The sequence below is a fragment of the Mastigoproctus giganteus genome, chromosome 9 (genome assembly GCF_048544385.1).
Source record: "Mastigoproctus giganteus isolate SK-2022 chromosome 9, ASM4854438v1, whole genome shotgun sequence".
NCBI lineage: Eukaryota > Metazoa > Arthropoda > Arachnida > Uropygi > Thelyphonidae > Mastigoproctus > Mastigoproctus giganteus.
This window is the reverse complement of record NC_143583.1, coordinates 22,207,269-22,227,105: the sequence shown is the minus strand read 5'-3', so window position 1 is coordinate 22,227,105 and position 19,837 is coordinate 22,207,269. Positions and strand designations below refer to the sequence as shown.

Genomic DNA, 19,837 nt, shown 5'->3' with positions numbered 1-19,837 from the left:
CGGTGTTGTACACAGAAGCACCATAAAGAAAAGAGACCGTAAGTGAGAAATCGTTTTAATAATACATGAAAAGAAGCAAAAGGTACATGGATTAAAGTAAGTGTTCGAAGTTTCTTCCACGGGCTACAATGCACGCCTCACATCTCCGACGCATGGACATCCGAACATTCTGGAATACTCCAGGCGAATTTCGAATTTCTTCGGCAGCTACTGCGATTCTTGCAACCAGCTCCTCAGCATTGTCAACAGGGGTGTCATAAACTAGCGATTTCATATGACCCCAGAAATAAAAATCAAGACATGATAGGTCGGGTGACCGAACAGGCCAACGCACGGGACCACCACGTCCGATCCACTGTTGACCAAATGTGACATCCAGGTAGTTACGAACATCTCCGCTATAATGGGCAGGGGCTCCATTGTGTTGGAACCACATTGTCTGTTGCATCGATGCAGAAATCTGTTCATCTCTCAAAAGTTGTGGCAATACTTGCTGCAGAAAGATCAAGTAGACAGGTCCGGTTAGATGACACGGTAACAGGTAAGGTCCGATGAGGTGATCTTCCATAATACAGGCCCATACATTGACCGAAAATCGAATCTGTGCTGCACGACGTCGTATTGCATACGGGTTCTCGACCGCCCAGATATGGTCGTTATGCGTGTTGAAAATTCCTTCCCTTGTGAAGGATGCCTCATCGGAAAACAACACTTCAGCAGGAAAAAGGGGATTTGTAGCACATTTTCCAAGGTACCACTGTGCGAAAGCAATACGAGGTTGAAGAAACTTCGAACACTTACTTTAATCCATGTACCTTTTGCTTCTTTTCATGTATTATTAAAACGATTTCTCACTTACGGTCTCTTTTCTTTTTATGGTGCTTCTGTGTACAACACCGCTTCAGGAAAGCATTTCCGACCCCACATTGCTATATGATTTCGAGTTGTCAGGATGTACCCTACCCCTCTTAGAAGTTCTGAAACGTTTAACTGAAACACCCTGTATATATATATATGTGTGTGTGTGTGTGTGTGTGGGAACACTGGGTTTTCTGAAAAGAAAATTCAAAGTTTTATGTTTAAAACAACTCAACTTTATTCTTATTTTTACATAAATGTATAATAAATTTATTTATCATCAATTTGCTATACATAGAACGAATAATTTGACCAGTTCCAGAGGGTCGTTTTGCTGACCCCCTGGAATTGGTCTGTGGACTCCAGTTTGGGAATCGCTGATCTAGTACATGCTACATGATCCTCAAACTTCAAATTGCATGTTGAGAGTAACTGCTGGGGGCAGATTCACAACATATGGGGTAGGTGGTGGTGTGGTTCTCAAAGTGTACATGGAATTTTATATTATATGTGTTTTGAGAAATTCAAAAGGAATTTCTGGAATGATATTTATTATAATAAACCAGGTGATAAGCAGTAATTTTAAGTTGATATGTTACAAGAGAATCAGGAATTTAAAATTATAATGGATATTTCAGTGCTGCTCCATTTAAGGAATGGAACATTTTGCTTTTGAGGTTTTTCACCTTTTTAATAAAAATGTATGTTTTTCTGGAAATATGATGAATGTTTGCTGGTTTTTGGTCAAGAATAAGGTAAGACAAGTGTTATTATAATTTTCTGATATATTCAAAGATTTTGACATCTAAAGAGGCTATAAGGAGGATTATTCTCATAAAGGAGGCCAAATGTATTATGCTTGTTGCATTAACATTGGCCCTCTTAAAAACAAAAACTGCATGTCAGCAAATGTTATTATTCAAAATTTTAAATGTCAAAAATACAACTTTGATTTTAGAATTAAACAGCCACCAAATCTTTTATAGTTTAGTTTTAAAAATATTTAAACTGTCTTGTCATATTAATTATTTTAGGTTCTAAATATCTTTGTTAAGATCATTTGTGTATTCTGTATGTGTACCCTTTTTCAATGAAGAAAATATACATGTACCAGGTTTTTTTTTTTTTTTTTAATTAGTTACACAAGAAATTCATTCATAGCTCACGTAGTTGTCAGCACCTGTGTTTAAAGAAAAGAGAGAAATCATTCACCAGCCGTAGCTGGAATAGGTTATTTATAAGGATTTATATCTTTTTAAGCTTTTACAAAACACAGTAGAAGTTTTGTCCATCATTTCAAGCACTGCAAATATTTTTGGGCTTTGAATTTTGTTTTAAAGAAACTTTCTTAGGCATTAAGTAGAATGCCTTAAGAAAACCACTCATGAAACTCATCCCAAGAAATGAAAATAAGAATTATTATTATTATTTTATTTTTTCTTGAACACACTTGTTGCATTTTAAATATTCATTTTTGTTCATACATTAGTTTTTTCTTTTGACTGAAAATTGCTGAACTCACTAGATTCACTGAAAACAAAACTCTAGCTACAAAACTGATAGTTAAGTGGGTATAACATCAAATCACTAGATCCAGTGTGTGCTTACTGGAAACCAGACTTGCTATAGTGTTGCATAACATTTAAATTTATTGAGAGGTTGTAACATTCTGAAAATCTTTTTCTTTTATTTTTTGTTATGTGTTATTTATTTTAATATTTCTTGTAGCATTTTTCATCTGCCACTTTCAGTTGTTTTAGAGTGATGTCAAGCTGATCACCAGCTTATGTAGTGCAATTAACAAGAGCAGCTTATTAAAAATCAGTAACACAAAAATTAGAAATTTTACCAATTTTTACATGATATATATTAAATATGTATATGTATACTATATGTATATATCAAACTGATAATAGTAGCAAAAGTGAAACTCGGCAGTCTTTTTATTACATGTAAGAAATTTGTTGAATTTCTCCACAACACACTTCACTAAATTAATGTGTTTACCATATACTCATGAATGTGTACTGTAACAAAACTGAAAGATTATTAATATAGTGGACACTACATATTGTGATCACTTCATGATACAGCTTAATTAGTAGCTTGATTGATGGCAATAACTGATGAAACAAGAATATAGCTGTACAGCTTCGTTCATTGATACAAGGCAAAAATGTGTACATAAAAAAGCCAGATATGGACAGAAAGAAAAACATTGAAATCAAACAATGCAATATACTTTAATTTGGCTGTCCACTATTTCTTTGAGAAAGTCATCAATAAAAATGAAACTAACGGTCATTATGGAAGTCCATACAAACCATTAAAAAACTAAACGAAATATTAAAATCACTAATTCAAAAAAGGTTAGTGCTCTACTGTGAAACAGTCAGGCTGATAGGGTACAGATACATTACCTTCTTTTACAGAAAAATGACACTGGCACCTATACAAACTGTACAAAACAACAGTAGTAACTGGACATGCAACATATCAAAGTTCATGAACAATGTGGATGTTACGTGATATCTTCACTGAACATGCATAAACCGCAGTATAAAAAAAAAAAAAAAAGCAATAATAAAAACTGCAGTGCTGATTACAGTAAACATTGTTTTTTCTATATATTAATATACATCTGATCAGTACTTGATAAAAGTAATAACATTTTATGAATGACAACGTTATCCATGATCACATTAAGTGGCTTGCATTGCATTTTAAATGAGAATTGCAAAAATTCCTGCATAGTGTTAATAAGAGTAGCTCACTAAAAATTTTATTTCCCCTCATTAATTTAGGGAGCCCTTGCTGTTAGCACAGTGCCCAAGTTCAAATTCCTTTAATAACATGAACTTTCACAGGCTTTTTCACACAGTGGCTGAGTTAATCGGTCTCAAGTGTGGACTTCAAGATCCCCCCCTCCCGCAGACTTGGGTTTTTGTCCAGGAAATCAGGCAGACTGACCAGAGAAGATGTAATTAGTAGACATATTACACATGGACAGATGAGTTGGTTCTCGAGTGGCCCTAATATCACAGTTTATATACTGATGTAAAATAATTATGCTTTTTAATGATAAGAATAAATTAAAGAAAAAAAAAAACATGTTCTGAATTTGTACAAATACAAGGTGGTTATAAAATAAGTTTCCCTATTCAGGAGACCCTATTGTCAAGGCAGTTAGAGTGAGTGCTGTGAAATTGGCGAGTATGTCATTTAGGGTATGAGGAAGCAATTTGTAGAAGAAAAAAAATTAGTTCAGATTTCCTCTACCAGGGGAATAACAGCGCTGCACATATGTGAAAGTTGTTTACTTAAAGACATGCTGCTTACACAAATGACATCCTGTTAGATAAAAGCAGAAAGGCCAATGCCACTGTCAATAACCATTAGGGCTCTTACAAAAAAGGAACGTGCTCTTTTAGGAAAACTGTTCTACCAGAATAATAGTAATGCTAATGCAGTGAATATCATAAACTTAAAGGTTTGCATAAAGGACTTTGACGTCAGTGGGGCTTCAAAAACTAATAAAGAAATTTGAAGCGACCGACCGGATAGTTAGGTATAATTCCAAGCAGGGAATGTGAATATCTACGTGAATACGCAGATATTCACATCAGTGAGGCTTCGAAAACTAATAAAGAAATGAAGCAACTGGGGAGTTATGTGTAATTCCAGGCAGGGGACGACCCCGTATCAGAATGGAGGTAGTGGACGGAGTGGCAGTTGCAATGGTCAGAATGTGAAATGCTACCAGTCAGTAGTGCCAGAGATGTGTCAAGAGACTTGAACCTTCCCTGGTCTACTGGTAAAGTGCTTCGAATAATTTTATGCTGGTTCCAGTACAAGATTCACGTAGTGCAAGAACTAAAGTCTTGTGATTAGCAGCAACGAATAGACTTTTCTCTACGATTTCTGGCTCTTATGAAACTTGACGATACATGGGCTTGAATGATCTTGTGGTCTGATAGTCACATTTCACTCTTCGTGGGGCTGTAAATGCACAAAACTGCCAAATATGGGCAACTTCTCTTCCATCTGCTGTGCATGAAAGACCACCACAAAGTCCATATGTTACAGTATGGTGTGGATTCACAGTAGAGTTTATAATCAGATCATTTTTCTTTGAAGAGTCTACACCTCATGGCCCTGTAAGGTGCACGATACTGCATTCTTCTAAGAGATCACATTATTTCTGCTCTGCAAGAAAGGCAACGCTTGGAGACTGTAGCATTCTTGCAAGATGGTGCTCCTTCCCACAGTCGACAAGTGAAGAAACTGCTCCATTCAACATTCGGAAATGACGCATCATTTCTAGAGACTTTCTGCAGTTCTGGCCAAATCTAATCCTAAGTTAAGTATTCCATCTCATGTTTACAATGCCAGTTTTCCCTGGTGGTGGAAATTTAAACTAATTTTTTTTCTTCTACAAATCGCTTACATATCCACTTATTTTCACAGTGCTATCTCTAACTGTTTTGATACTAGGGTCTCCTGAATAGAGAAACTTATTTTATAACCACCCAGTACTTTGAATCCATTTAAATTGAAATAAACATTTTGGTCCATTAAACTTCGGATGAGCGCCTCCGTAGCCAGGTGGGAAGGAGCAGCAGTGCATAGCACACGCTTCTTGATTAGACCGGGGTTCGAGCCCGTCACCACCAAATATGGAGGATGCGGAAAGGTCAGGGAATGACCACCGCATATCCCGGAGCAATATGGCCTTAGTTGCTAATGCTCCTAAAAACCAAATAACTAACTAAACTTCGGATTAACTAGGTTTTACTGTATATCTGGTTTTATAAAATATTTTGGTACTTATTAATTAGCTTTTTATTTCTGAAATAGATGTGTACATTTTTTGTGCTGTACAGAATTATAAACCTAATCATAGAAATTCTTTCAAAAATTTTTTGCATTTCTTTATTTTAGTTATTTATTTATTATTGATTTTTTTTTTTTTTTTTTTTTTTTTTTTTTTTCAGCTTTAGGGGCATAAATACATTAACATTTGTAATTAGTAATATGAAGACAGGAAAAATAAATTATGGCTGCTTTCTTCAGTCTTTACAGAACTTGCCTAATATTGCTGCTATCATGATATTTCCTGTTGACTTTTAAGTCATGACATTTCCTTCAAATGAAACAACTGCTCCCAATAACAGGTCACTTTTTTAAAGTGTGGAATTGATGTTGTGAAAAAAATTCATCATGTATTAAAATAGTTTTTATAAGTACTTCTGTTGTGTTTTTTTTTTTTTTTATTTTCCCTAAAATGCTTCCTTTGCTTGTTTATAGTAGAGTAATTCTAGATACAAACATACAAACAAGCCATTGTGAATTTGGATATCTTCAAAGAATTGTTTTCTCATTTCATAATTTTATCACTGCATTAATTTTAAAATTCTAACTTTATATGATTTTGAATATAAACATATGTAAAAATGTATATTAAAATAATTACCCATAATATATAGTCATTTAAGTTGAGTTCATTCATGTTTCAACAACTGAAGTGCCCTGATTTCTTTTATTGAATCTTTTTTTTTATGAAAGCAAACTCTTCAAGCAGCTTATAAATAGCATCCTTTTGCCCACAGAAAATCAGTTGCAAAATTTTGTTTTTTAGTTCAAGTAATTGTTACTGTAAATACAACTGTCTTTCAATGGCACCAACCCAGAGTATGGAGGATAATTAAGTTTGTAAAAATAGTTCTTGGATGCAGAATATATATAAAGGTACATAACATCAAAGAGATTATTTTAAAAAATTGTTCTTTGTGATGAGAACTCTTTTCTCCTTAAATTCGTATATATATACATATATATATATATAAACCAAAGTTAGTGATTTTTTACAAAGTTGTTTTTTTGAAAACCAGTAAATATTGTCATACTGTATTAGCATTTCTTAGTAATTTTTAAAACAAGCAGCTGAAATTTGAGCTGTATGTATTTACTTCAGTTAAGAAAGTTTCCTATTAAAATTCAAATATATTTTGCTTGAAAATGTAAATAATTCTAATTCATTATCATTTGAAATCATTTACAGACATTTGTTACTTACATAAATAAATTATTCATTTCTTCCCCAGGATATTTTCTTAAATATTTTAAAGATAGAAATTGTGCTTGAAACTTTCCTTGTATTTTGAAGTACATATAACATCTGTATTTTTGTAGTTAACAGAAACAATACTATTTTTAGCTGTGCTAAATCATTTAAAGTATTTTAATACTGATGTTCTTTACTTGATTAAATGTGGAATAATTGTTTAAAAACACAGTATTATTTGACATTTAACCAAAATAGTATGTAATTTCACACTTAATATGCTTTTTAATGACAGTATGTACATGGAGTTTGTTTCTTTGGTAAGAAAGAAAACCTTTTATATTGATTCATACTTTTGGTTGGTGTGTAACAGTTCATTAAATAAGGCCTGTTTACAAAGTTAAGTTTCTAAAACTAAAGATTTTTTTTTTCTTCTGGATCAAATATCTATATTTCAAATTAGCATTCTATTCATAAATAAAGATTTAAACACACGACATTCATGTATATACATAAACAGATTTAAGTATGCATGTAAAGTTTGTAGGTACTGTTGCTTTGCTAGAAATAATAAAATATTTCTGTTTTAATTTATTTTCACTCAAAAAAGATCATAGTTTAAATAAAGACTGTGGTTATAACAAATTGCATTGTGTGACTTCTCAGAAATTAAGCAATATTTCAATAGGTATTTTGTTAATTAAAAATTTAAGAACATTTCATCATTTACCAGAATTTAATTGCTGTTACAAACAAAAAAAGAAATTCTCATGTTTAGACTGGATAGCGAGACTTGTTTCTATTATGAGATGGAAGGGAAAGGAGTGCTAAACACTTGTTTTTTCTGAACTCTTGTGCAATGGACACTTTACTGTGAGATACATTAACTAATTACTGTGTGAAAGGGAATGTGTTGCAATTTTAAGTGTCAGGAACCACACAATACTAATAGTCGGGCCTAAATATGTGTGCTTTATTGATGTAGAATTGTTTAAACCTAATGGTGATGCCACAGAACCCAATTATGTTCTGCCAGCCACAACATGTGTAAAACAATTGTGAGAATGTCTCAACACTAATTTGTGTGTACTAGTTGCAAATATTAAATAAAGAAATAAATTTTCTCTTTATGTTCCAGGACAGCCATGCAGGATGAGATGCTGCCGAGGCACCCAAGTAATGTTAGTTGGTTTATTTCATAATGTACAACATAAACTAAACTACACAAATAGAAAAAAATGTAATGTCAATAATTGCATTTGATATTTCAAGGAAATTAAGCCTCATACTTTTAAAAACTTAAGTTTATGTGAACAAGTTAAAATATATAAAATACTTACTGTACATATAAATTACAGCCACATCTTAAAGGAAGAGGTAACTAAAGCTTTTAGAGAGTTCTCTCCTTCATTGGTAGCCCAACATATTCCTTCAGCTATGAAAGCTTACTCTTGTACAGCACTTAGGGCCAGTTTATCAGTACAAAAAAGTAACAGCTGCATTACTGAGTGAATATCTGATGTTCGGATTAGGTGAATCTTACCTGGCAGAAGGCGCATTATAGCCAAAGTAGCTTATGTGCCATCAAACTTATGTGCATATCAATAGCATTACCTGGCAGATGGGGGTGAGATTAGGTTATTTGTGAATTACTAGTAACCACTTGAATGGATTAGGATCCATTTATCAACAGGTAGTTGGCTACTCTTAAGTGCATATGCCTTTATTCCATTGCACTTCATAAATTCTCAATTAACATTAACAGTGACAAGGAAAGAGATGACTTATTTCTATGTTTATTACAATTGATGGAAAGGATTTGGCATCAAGCTTAATTTGTATGCCAGCATGAATGTACAGTTTCAAGTGCATGTGGCTAGAAATGCTCCAAATTGAAAAATAAATAAGGTCAATTAAAAAATATTTATCTAACTGACATTATGCTTGATCTGCACTTTAATTTTCTGTATCAAACTTTGTTGCATTTAGTAGACTCCAGTTGGGAACAGCATGTGATGAGGTATGCAAAACAGACTAAAAACTTCTCAGTAAAGGCACTAAACTGCATAGGTTGAAAAAAGGCTTATGTCCAGCTATAGTTTTATAAGTTGAAACAACTCCTCAACGTTCACTCGCTGAAGAGTTGTTTTAATTTGACAAAGATGTCGAAACTTTATGAAGTTGTGCATTATTGCACTTCACTTGCAGTTAGTATGGCAGTTACAGTTCCTCCACACAGTGTGGTAAACACTTGGGTTTGAATCCCATCTCAATGGTAGGAATTTTTGACTTTTTTTTTAAATTTGTGCCTGGGTTATTCTTGGGCAGAGATTGCATTGTTTTATATTCTGAAAACGGGTTTGTTGTCCACCACCACAGACAAACTGATTGAACAATACAAACTATAACAGCACAATGTACTGTCAGTCTTAGTTGCATTAGCACTTAGCACACACCAACCAGTATTGCTTTACAATAACGGCTGTACAAGAATTTGATCTGTAATCAAGTTACAAAGGAGGTTGTGCAGGCAAAGGCAGATTATGAGAAATCTTTGGCAAAGGATGCAAAGAAAAACAAAGAGTTCTTTACTTATGTAAAATCTAGAAAGAAGGGGATGAATCAGATTGGTCCACTTGATATCGATGATTCACCTGCTGATGATCCTGCTCAGGGAGCTAAGAAACAATGAATATTTCATCGACATTCAGACATCAGGAGTTATTCAGCGAGGGGAATGCCAGAGGTGTATTCGACTCTGGCAGTAAGCTAGATGATTTTGTAATAAGGAGGAGAATGTTGAAGATAAACACAAGAAAGGCACCTGGGGTAGATGGGATCTATCCAGTTATATTAGAGGAGGCAGCAAAGGAAGTAAGCAAACCCTTAGCCATAATTATAAGAGCTTCCTTGGACTCGGGGGGAGGAACCCATAGACTGGAGATGTGCAAATGTGACTCCAATTCACAAAGGAGGATCAAATGCTGACACAAATAATTATAGACCGGTGAGTTTAACTTCTGTTCCAGGAAAATTAATGGAGGCACTGGTTAAAGAAGCACTGGAGGATCATCTAGACAAGACTTCAGTTATAGCTCGGACACAGCATGGTTTTGTTAAGGGGAAGTCTTGCCTGACCAATTTGATTGGATACTATGATGCAGTCACAAAAGAACTCTATGCAGGGAATAGCTTTGATATTATATACTTGGATCTTAGAAAGGCTTTTAATACTGTTGCACATGGAAGACTGCTGCACAAATTGGAGCAGTGTGGCATTGGAGGCAAATTACTGATATGGTTATACGGGTGGTTGAGGGGGAGAAGGCAGAGAGGTACTCAATGGACACTGCTCATCGTGGACTAATGTTATTAGTGAAGTCCTTCGGGGTTCAGTGTTGGGTCCATTATTGTTTTCTGTATTTATAAATAATAATGATGGTATATCAAGCTTAATGTCCAAGTTTGCAGACGATACAAAGGTTGGCAGGGTTTTTAAGGACACTACTGACACTATGCTGCTGCAACAGGATCCAGAAAGGTTGTGCAGATGGGCTGAGAGGTGACAAATGAAGTTTAACATTGACAAATGTAAAGTACTACATATGGAAACAGCAACCCCAGAGCAGTGTACCAACTCTGTGGTACTACACTGACAGTGGTAGAGAATGAAAAGGACCTGGGGGTAATTGTGCAGGCAGATATGAAGTTCTCTGAGCAGTGCAGACATGTGCAAGAGTAGCTCATGGTGTCTTATCAATGATATATAGGAATTTTTCTAGCAGGGATAAGGAGGTGATTATTCCCTTGTGTAAGGCAATGGTTAGGCCTCAGCTTCAGTACTGTGTACAGGTCTGGAGGCCTCATTTCAAGAAGGATGTAGAGCTGCTGGAACGAATACGGAGAAGGGCTACGAGGTCAGTGAATGGAACAAAAGGTTGCTGTTACGAAGAAAGGCTTAAATTTTGCAAATTACAGTGTCTGGAGGCTAGCACCGGCGAGGTGATCTGATAGAGATGTATAATGCCTTTAATGGTTTGAGCATGCAGAAACTTGCCTTTAGTGATGTGCAGAAATTTGCCTTTAGCCAGCGAGTAGTTGTTTGGAGGAACAGACTTCTATCCCTTTTTGTGGAAGTTGATAGTCTAAATAAATTTAAGGCTCAGCTGGACAGGTATTTCGAACGAACGGAGGGGTGAAGTGAAAGTGTTTTTTTTTTTTTTTTTTTTTTTTGGCTGATGCTGCAGAAGCGTGCTTTCTTGCATCATATGCCTCTACTAAGGCTAATGTTAATGCTAATGCTAAAGATGTTTTGAGAGCAGAAACGTTTCAAATGAGCAGATAGCTAATGCCTAGAAAGCTATCTTAAATAACTAAGGGTGTGTCAAGGTAGTTAACTTTACAAACAAGAATACTAATTTTTAATTGTTCGAATGAATATACTCATTTCATTGCATACAGAAGTGTATTCAATGAAATGAGTATGAGTAACGTTCGCATGCTATTTGTATCAACAAGTGAGGGAAAGTACTAGGGAAAAAAAATACTCTAGTCCTCATCACCACCCATGAACCAGATGACATAATAGGGTTGGCAGAACGGGAACCATTAGCAGGAAGTGATCACGGAGTACTGCGGTGGACGATGACGAGAGAGGTAGCAGTAATTAAAGGCAAAGGAATGGGTTATAATTTCAGGAAAGGATATTACGATGCCTTAAGGGTCTCTATTAACTGTGTAGATTCGAGAGTGTGAATACAATTGAATTATGGTATACCTTTAAAACAATAATCACTGAACCCTTGAATGCGTTTGATGAATCATAAAGTTGCCAGATTACTTGAGCAGAAAAATATAGCATGGAAAAGTTATAGAACAATAAAAAGTACCGAAGTCTATAACAGCCACATAGTGAGCTGTAATAGTGCCACAGAGAAGGTTAGGTTGGCAAAGGCAGATTATGAGAAATCACTGGCAAAGAAGGGAGATAAGGAATTCTTCATATATTATAAATGAAAAGAAGAGGACACACCAGATCGGATCCTTATGTAATGGACGTAGAATATTTACAGAAGAAAAATCTTTCATGTTACTGGGATTAAAGTTGAAAAAAAAAAAAAAATTATGTTGGAATTTCAAATGTTTATTTAATTAAAAACCTTTTTTGAGCCTACAGACCAGTAAAGCTCCTCTGGTGGATGGCATATACCCCATAATCTCTGCACATTGGGGCTAATTATGACAGCATTACTGGACTCAGGATTGATTCCATTAGATTGGAAAAGTGCCAATGTACCTCCAATACATAAGGGCGGTTCTAAAAAAAACTGGGAAATTACCAGCCAGTAAGTCTAACTTCAGTAGTAGGGAAAATCTTGGAGACAATGATCAAGTGAGGAATTCAGGATCATTTAGATAGAAATGGAATTCTGAAGTATACTCGGCATGGTTTTGTAAAGGAAAATCATCTTTACCAAAGCTGGTTAACTATTTTGAGAAGGTCGCTCAAGAGCTGCACTTAGAGAATAATTTGGACAATATATTTGTATTTCAGCAAAGCATTTGACTCAGTTCCAAATGAGCCGTTACTTTATAAGCTGGAACAGGTTGGAATCACGGGGCAAATCAGGTGGATAGCTGGATGACTTCAGGGCAGTAGGCAAAAGGGTTGTAATAATTTTTCCCAACATTTCCTGGAATTTGCACTTGTTAAGAAGTCCGCACGTCTATTCTAAATATCATTGTAGCCAACGTGTACAACAGCTTTATATTTTGTGTTCTGTAAAGAATATCTGTCCTACAACGTCATCTGTTTGTGCCCCTAAGAGACATAAGTCAGTGACATGTGGTGTCATGCTGTTCAGAGAACCCATTCGCAGATGGATCTATACACTGTTGTAGGTTTTAATTAGAAAAAGTGACTTAGAAATAGAAAATATAGACCATAATGGTGTCAATATTTTATCTGTAAATTGAATGTGTTCTGTGGTTGATTTTCCAGTGTTTTAGAAGGAAAAAAAACCATGCAACCATTACCTGAGATTGACGTAATTAGTATTAGCATTAGTAGAGGCATATGATGCAAGAAAGCAAGCTTATGCAGCATCAGCCAAAAAGAAAAAAAAAAAACCACTTCAACATCACCCCTCCGTTTGTTCGAAATACCTGTCCAAATGAGCCTTAAATTTATTTAGGCTATCAACTTCTGCAACAAGGGATGGAAGTCTGTTACAACTACCCGTTGGCTAAAGGCAAATTTCTGCACATCTATCCTACATCTGTCTTTTCTTAATTTGAAACTGTGCCCCCTCAGGTGACTATACTGAGCAAGAGAAAAATCCCATCAGTATTGAGCATGCTCAAACCATTAAAGGCATTATACACCTCTATCAGATCACCTCGCCGGTGCTAGCCTCCAGACACTGTAATTTGCAAAATTTAAGCCTTTCTTTGTAAGAGCAACCTTTTGTTCCATTCGCTAACCTTGTAGCCCTTCTCCGTACTCGTTCCAGCAGCTCTACATCCTTCTTGAAATGAGGCCTCCAGACCTGTACACAGTACTCTAGGTGTGGCCTGACCATTGCCTTTTACAAGGAAATAATCACCTCCTTATCCCTGCTAGAAAAATTCCTATATATCATTGACAAGACACCATGAGCTACTCTTGCCGCCCGTCTGCACTGCTCAGAAAACTTCATATCTGCCTGCACATTTACCCACAGATCCTTTTCATTCTGCCATTGTCAGTGCAGTACCACAGAGTTAATATGTTGCTCTGGGGTTTCTGTTTCCCATATGTAGTACTTTACATTTGTCAATGTTAAACTTCATTTGCCACCTCTCAGCTCAACCTTTACAGATCCTGTTGCAGCAGCATAGTGTCAGTAGTGTCCTTGACAACCCTGCCAACCTTTGAATCGTCTGCAAACTTTGACTTTAAGCTTGATATACAATCATCATCATCATTTATAAATACAGAAAACAATAATGGACACAACACTGAACCCTGAGGGACTCCACCAATAACATTGGTCCACGATGAGCAGTGTCCATTGATTACCACTCTCTGTCTTCTCCCCCTTATGCACAGCAGCAATTTGCCTCCAGTGCCACACTGCTTCAATGTGTGCAGCAGTCTTCTATGTGCAACAGTATCAAAAGCCTTTCTAAGATCCAAGTATATAATATCAAAGTTATTCCCTGCATCCAGTTCTTTTGTGACTGCTTCATAGTATCCAATCAAATTGGTCAGGCAAGACTTCCCCTTAACAAAACCATGCTGTGTCCGAGCTATAACTGAAGTCTTGTCTAGATGATTCTGCAGTGCTTCTTTAACCAGTGCCTCCATTAATTTTCCTGGAACAGAAGTTAAACTCACAGGTCTATAATTACTTGTGTCGGCCTTTTATCATCCTTTGTGAATTGGGGCCACATTTGCACATCTCTAGTCTGTGGGTACCTCCCCTGAGTGCAAGGAAGCTCTCATAATTATGGCTAAGGGTTTGCTGCCACCTTTAATATAACTGGATAGATCCCATCCACCCCAGGTGCCTTTCTTGTGTTTATCTTCAACAGTTATTACAAGATTCTCTAGCTTTCTGCCAGAGTTGAATACACCTCTGGCATTCCCCACGCTGAATACCTCCATATGTAGTTTGTTAGCTCCCTGAGCAGGATCATCAGCAGGTGAATCATCGATATCAAGTGGACCAATCTGATTCATCCCCTTCCTTCTAGAGTTTACATAAATAAAGAACTCTTGGCTGTTTTTCTTTGCATCCCTTGCCAAGGATTTCTCGTAATCTGCCTAACCGCCTTTGTAACTTGGTTGCATATCAACTTGTATCTATCATAGGCTTCTGTGTCATGTGTTAATTTGTAAGTATCCCATGCATTTTTCTTCTCTGCCATACGCCTCATTAGTTCATCTGACATCCATTTTGGCCTAAACCTTGAACAATATTTCTTAGTTGGTATGTAAAGCCTAGTAGCTTCCAAGATAAGTTCTTTGAATGCTTCTCATTTTGAATTTGCTGTTGGTAACATCATCAGTTGGTCCCACTGTATAGAATTTAAATACTGTTTCAGACCATCGTAGTCGCCTTTACGAAAGCAATAACCCTTCACTTTACTCGTAATGGTAGTTACCTCTTTGAGTAAGTCCCACTTCAGCACACTGTGATCACTGCCACCTAGTGGTTCTTTTATCTGCAGATTCTTAATGCATGAAGAATCACCACTGATAATCAAATCAAGAGTATTACTCCCTCTAGTTGCCTCCCGAACATGCTGATGTAGAAAACAATCATCCAATAAATCCACAAAAGCCTTGCTAGTGTGTGAGACTCACCTACAAATTCCAGTGAATATCTGGGAAATTAAAATCCCCCATTATAAGATTCTCTGATGTACTGGCCCACTCTATTTCTCTGTACAGTTTCTTATTATACTCATCAGAGTCATTAGGCCTATAGCACATTCCTGCTCTCAATTTTGATCTCCCAATGCTTATGTCACACCAAACTGACTCGACACTGCACTTTCCAGCGATGTCCACTGGCTTCACTTCCTTGGATTTTATGTATTTCTTAACTAATAGCATAACCCCTCTTCCCTTCCTATCCATTCTGTATACATTGTACTCCCCAAATTCCAGTTCTGTATTCCTTATATCTGTGTGACACCACGTCTCTGATATCCCAAAAATATCCGCCTTTGATGCTTTGAGCAATACCTCAAATTCATCAAATTTATTTACCAAACTGCTAGCATTGGTCACTCTCAGTCTCTTGCCGACCGGGCTAGCCGGGTGGGTAAAGTGCCTGCCTGGCAACCCAAAGGTCGCGGGTTCGATTCCCGCTTCGGGCTTGGATCAAAGTACTGAAAAAACCTTGGGAGGTGCATTATGGCCACAGAAGCCTATGCGCCAACAACTACCAAAAAAAAAAAAAAAAAAAAAAACTCTCAGCCTCATTATGAAAAAAGCTCATAAATTGCCCACCGTCTTTTCCACCCAGATCGGGGAGGACGGTTATTGTGTGAACTGTACTACTTGCGAGGAATCAGATAAACACACTGCAGCCATTAATGGCTGGGTATGGTCAGTCATGATATCCAGATAATCTGTGATATCCAAATGCTGCCTAGCTGGTATCAAGGAACCTAATCTTCACCACAAAACCACTCGCATACCTTTTACAGACACCGACTGCTTGCATTGTTGGCACTAGGCAGAATGGGTTCAAGGACTGATACTAGTAAGCCATATTCTGGATTTTCGTTCAACGTCAAATAGCAGGTCATCAAACAACCGGGATTCTTCAAACCGGATAACATTTTATACTTCTCCACTGTTCAGTGTTCCTGAGCCCATTCGTACCTTCTTGTTCTTTGGCGATAGGGTGGAACTTTCGTTCGTCCACTGCGATGTTAGTGACAAGGTACAAAAAGTTAAACATCCTGAAATAGATTTATGATTGAAGCATTTAAGTTAAAGTGTGTACTGATAGCACTGTGACATCGTCATCCCACACCTAGTAGAAAAGTTCCGTGTTTGAATTTCGTGTTGTTCAAGAGATTCTGTGGGTGTGTTATTCGGTCCGCGGGGTAGTAGGCAAGGTTTCCCTCCCAGGAAACTCATGTTTTTCGTCCAGGAAAACAAGAAAATCTACCACAGAACGCACGCAATTTTCAGACATAATGCCCATGCGACAGCAGATTAATTAACATTTTCGGGTGGTCTAATATGATTATTAATTTTTAGCCACGATTGGACTTATCTGCGCGGTCACACAGTGGCATCATCACAGTCCCACACTGGGTGGGAAAGGCCCGAGTTCGAATCCCGCGAACGACGTCAGGAACTTTTATCGGCTATTTTTCACTCCATGGCTATGTTAATCAGTCTGAGACGTCGATAGCAAGTCTCCCGGGGAAACTCTGGTTTTGCGTTCAACAAATCCACCATAACACACGCAATTTACCGACATAATACACATGGGCAGATGAATTAGTTTTTGGGTTGCCCTAATTTGCTTTACGTTTTCTTTTATTGGGGTGTGTTGATGCACAAATGTTAACTTTAGTATTGTTTGGAAAACTACTCCTTTAGTAGCATCAACAACTTAGGCATGTTGCGCCCCATGTACTATGACTGTAAATTGCATGGTCGATTTTTTGTTTGTTACACGAAATTTGTTTGTTTGTTACATGGTCGATTTTTTGTTTGTTACACGAAAACCGAAGTTTCCAAAAGAAAAATATATGCTACCCTCTCCTGCAAACAAGTAACTCAGCCACTCTGTAAAAAAAAAATACATAAAATTAATTTGCGTCATTGACAGGAGAAACGTTTTTGGGGTTCCACCTATGTGGAGAGGACGGCTATTCTACCAAATGGGCAAGCCACGAGGGCTATCCATCTTATGCAATTCTCTTCACAGTACATTATATGAACTGTGCTTGGTTAACTTTGTATTAGTTCTTGTTTTGTTTGAAATCGCTTTTCGTTTACTAGATACGATCATCACCGATAACGATCATTTAGCATAGACATTAACCACAGTTTTGTGCTGATTTCTGAATTATTTCGACTCACCAGTGGCAGACTAAGATAAAATCGGCCTCTAGGTAAGATTCTCATTTCGGGCCCGCTTAGGGTTACCACCTTTCAGAAATTGTAATGGAGGACACAGTTAAATGGGTAAAAAAAGGTTTTCTATTAATAAATATAAAAATACAGGTCTTGTGTTATGTTGAAAGCTAAAACCAGCTAAGACCAGACGGGCTGCAAGAGTAGCTCATGGTGTATTGTCAATGATATATAGGAATTTTTCTAGCAGGGATAAGGAGGTGATTATTCCCTTGTATAAGGCAATGGTCAGGCCACACCTTGAGTACTGTATACAGGTCTGGAGGCCTCATTTCAAGAAGGATGTAGAGCTGCTGGAACGAGTACAGAGAAGGGCAACAAGATTAGTGAATGGAACAAAGGGGTGCTCTTACGAAGAAAGGCTTAAGTTTTGCAAATTACAGTGTCTGGAGACTAGGCAGCAGCGAGGTGGTCTGATAGAGGTGTATAAAACCTTGAATAGTTTGAGCATGCTCAATGCTAATGGGATTCTTCCTCTCGCTCAGAATAATCACCTGAGAGGGCATAAATTCAAGTTGAGGAAAGACAGATGTAGGATAGACGTGCGGAAATTTGCCTTTAGCCAGCGGGTTGTTGGTTGGTGGAACAGACTTCCATCCCTTGTCGTGGAAGTTGATAGCCTAAATAAGTTTAAGGCTCAGCTGGACAGGTATTTTGAACGAACAGAGGGGTGAAGTGGAAGTGGGTTTTTTTTTTTTTTTTTTTTTTTGGCTGATGCTGCATAAGCTTTCGTTCTTGCATCAAATGTCTCTACTAATGCTAATGCTATTCATTTAGTTTGTTAGCTACCTGAGCAGGATCATCAACAGTTGACCCAACGATATCAAGTGGACCAATCTGATTCATCCCCTTCTTTCTAGGGTTTACATAAGTAAAGAACTCTTTGCTGTTTTTCTTTGCATTCCTTGCCAAAGATTTCTCATAATCTGCCTTCGCCTGCCTAACCTCCTTTGGACTTGGTTACAAACCAGCTTATATCTATCATAGGCTTCTGTGTCATGTGTTAATTTGTATGTATCCCATGCATGTTTCTTCTCTGCCATATGCCTCATCAGTTCATCTGACATCCATTTAGGCCTAAACGTTGAACAATATTTCTTACTTGGTATGTAAAGCCTAGTAGCTTCCAAGCTACTAGGCTTTAGAGTTTAAGCTACTAGAGCTTAAACTACTAGGCTTTAGAGTTTAAGATTGGCAAGATCTATTTGTATTAATGGAACCATCGGTTATGACTCTTAAACCTGTATAGTACACTTACACTCGAACTGGAGGATTATTGTTGGCTTCGGAGAGTGTGGGCAGCAGTGCCAACTGAAAATCACATGTAAAACACAGACAAGTGTGTACACGTGTATCATTAGTTTTATAGTATGTCGTTTTATCCTTTTGATCAGAGAAAGAGCTCTTATATAATCATATAAAAGTATATAACTATATCATTTAGACCTGTTTGTATACCAGAGTTAATAAACCATGTTTTGTATAATCATCCATGCCTCTTAGCCATTCTCTTGGTACACGTTACCCACAGCATGAGTTTTATAGTAAAAGAGCCATAGTTTTGCGGAATTCTGAGGTCTAACTTATAGGAGGAGTTAAGAGTGAATAAACATAACGCCCATTCGATGTTGCCAATCTATTCTCCACGTTTCAGAATAGATCTTGAGAACAAGAGATTGTTGTCCCAATATATAAAGCGCTAGTCGATCATATAAAACATAGGCGTTTTTTTGGAAAATGAATATTAATGCATAAACTTGCCTGGAAACCTTATTGTACACATTGCATTTTGAATACTATTAAGAGTCGAATGTCTTAATTTCCATTTGAAGAATGATGTCCAGATGAACCCCTGTGGAACAACTAATGTTAATGTATATACAGGGTTGTTCATAATCCGTGGTACAATCGAAAAGAGTCTGATTTTTCATGAAAAAATAAGTCGAAATTGTGGAATAAAATTTTTTAATATGAGGCTTCCATTTTGAGAAATTCGACTTTAAATAATAGTTGAGTATGCGTTCACTTGATTAAGGCACCGTTGTGCGGATCTCGATGCCGACCACTGTTTACTCTTCTATTTACAATGTCGCGTGCGTACTTTAACTTAGGATATGTAAATTAAAATAAGACACGACACTTACTTTTATTAGTTTCAGAACTGTTGCCCATTCTGTTGCATGCAAAGCTGGGCTCTTTTCATTAGATTATCTTGAAGCCTTTCCAGTGTGTTTCGAGTTATTAACGTTTCAAACGACAGCACA

General features: G+C 36.8%; 1 protein-coding gene across 1 annotated transcript in view; it reads left to right on the top strand.

The window, feature by feature from the left end:
* Window positions 1–6,737, top strand: part of Pp2A-29B (Protein phosphatase PP2A regulatory subunit A) — a 134,843-nt gene extending 128,106 nt beyond the window's left edge. The window contains exon 15 of the mRNA XM_090381602.1: window positions 5,853–6,737. Within this exon, the coding sequence (XP_090237728.1) occupies window positions 5,853–5,866 (14 nt within the window). The 3' untranslated portion in view covers window positions 5,867–6,737. The remainder of the gene's footprint in view (window positions 1–5,852) is intronic.
* Window positions 6,738–19,837: the final 13,100 nt, after the last annotated feature.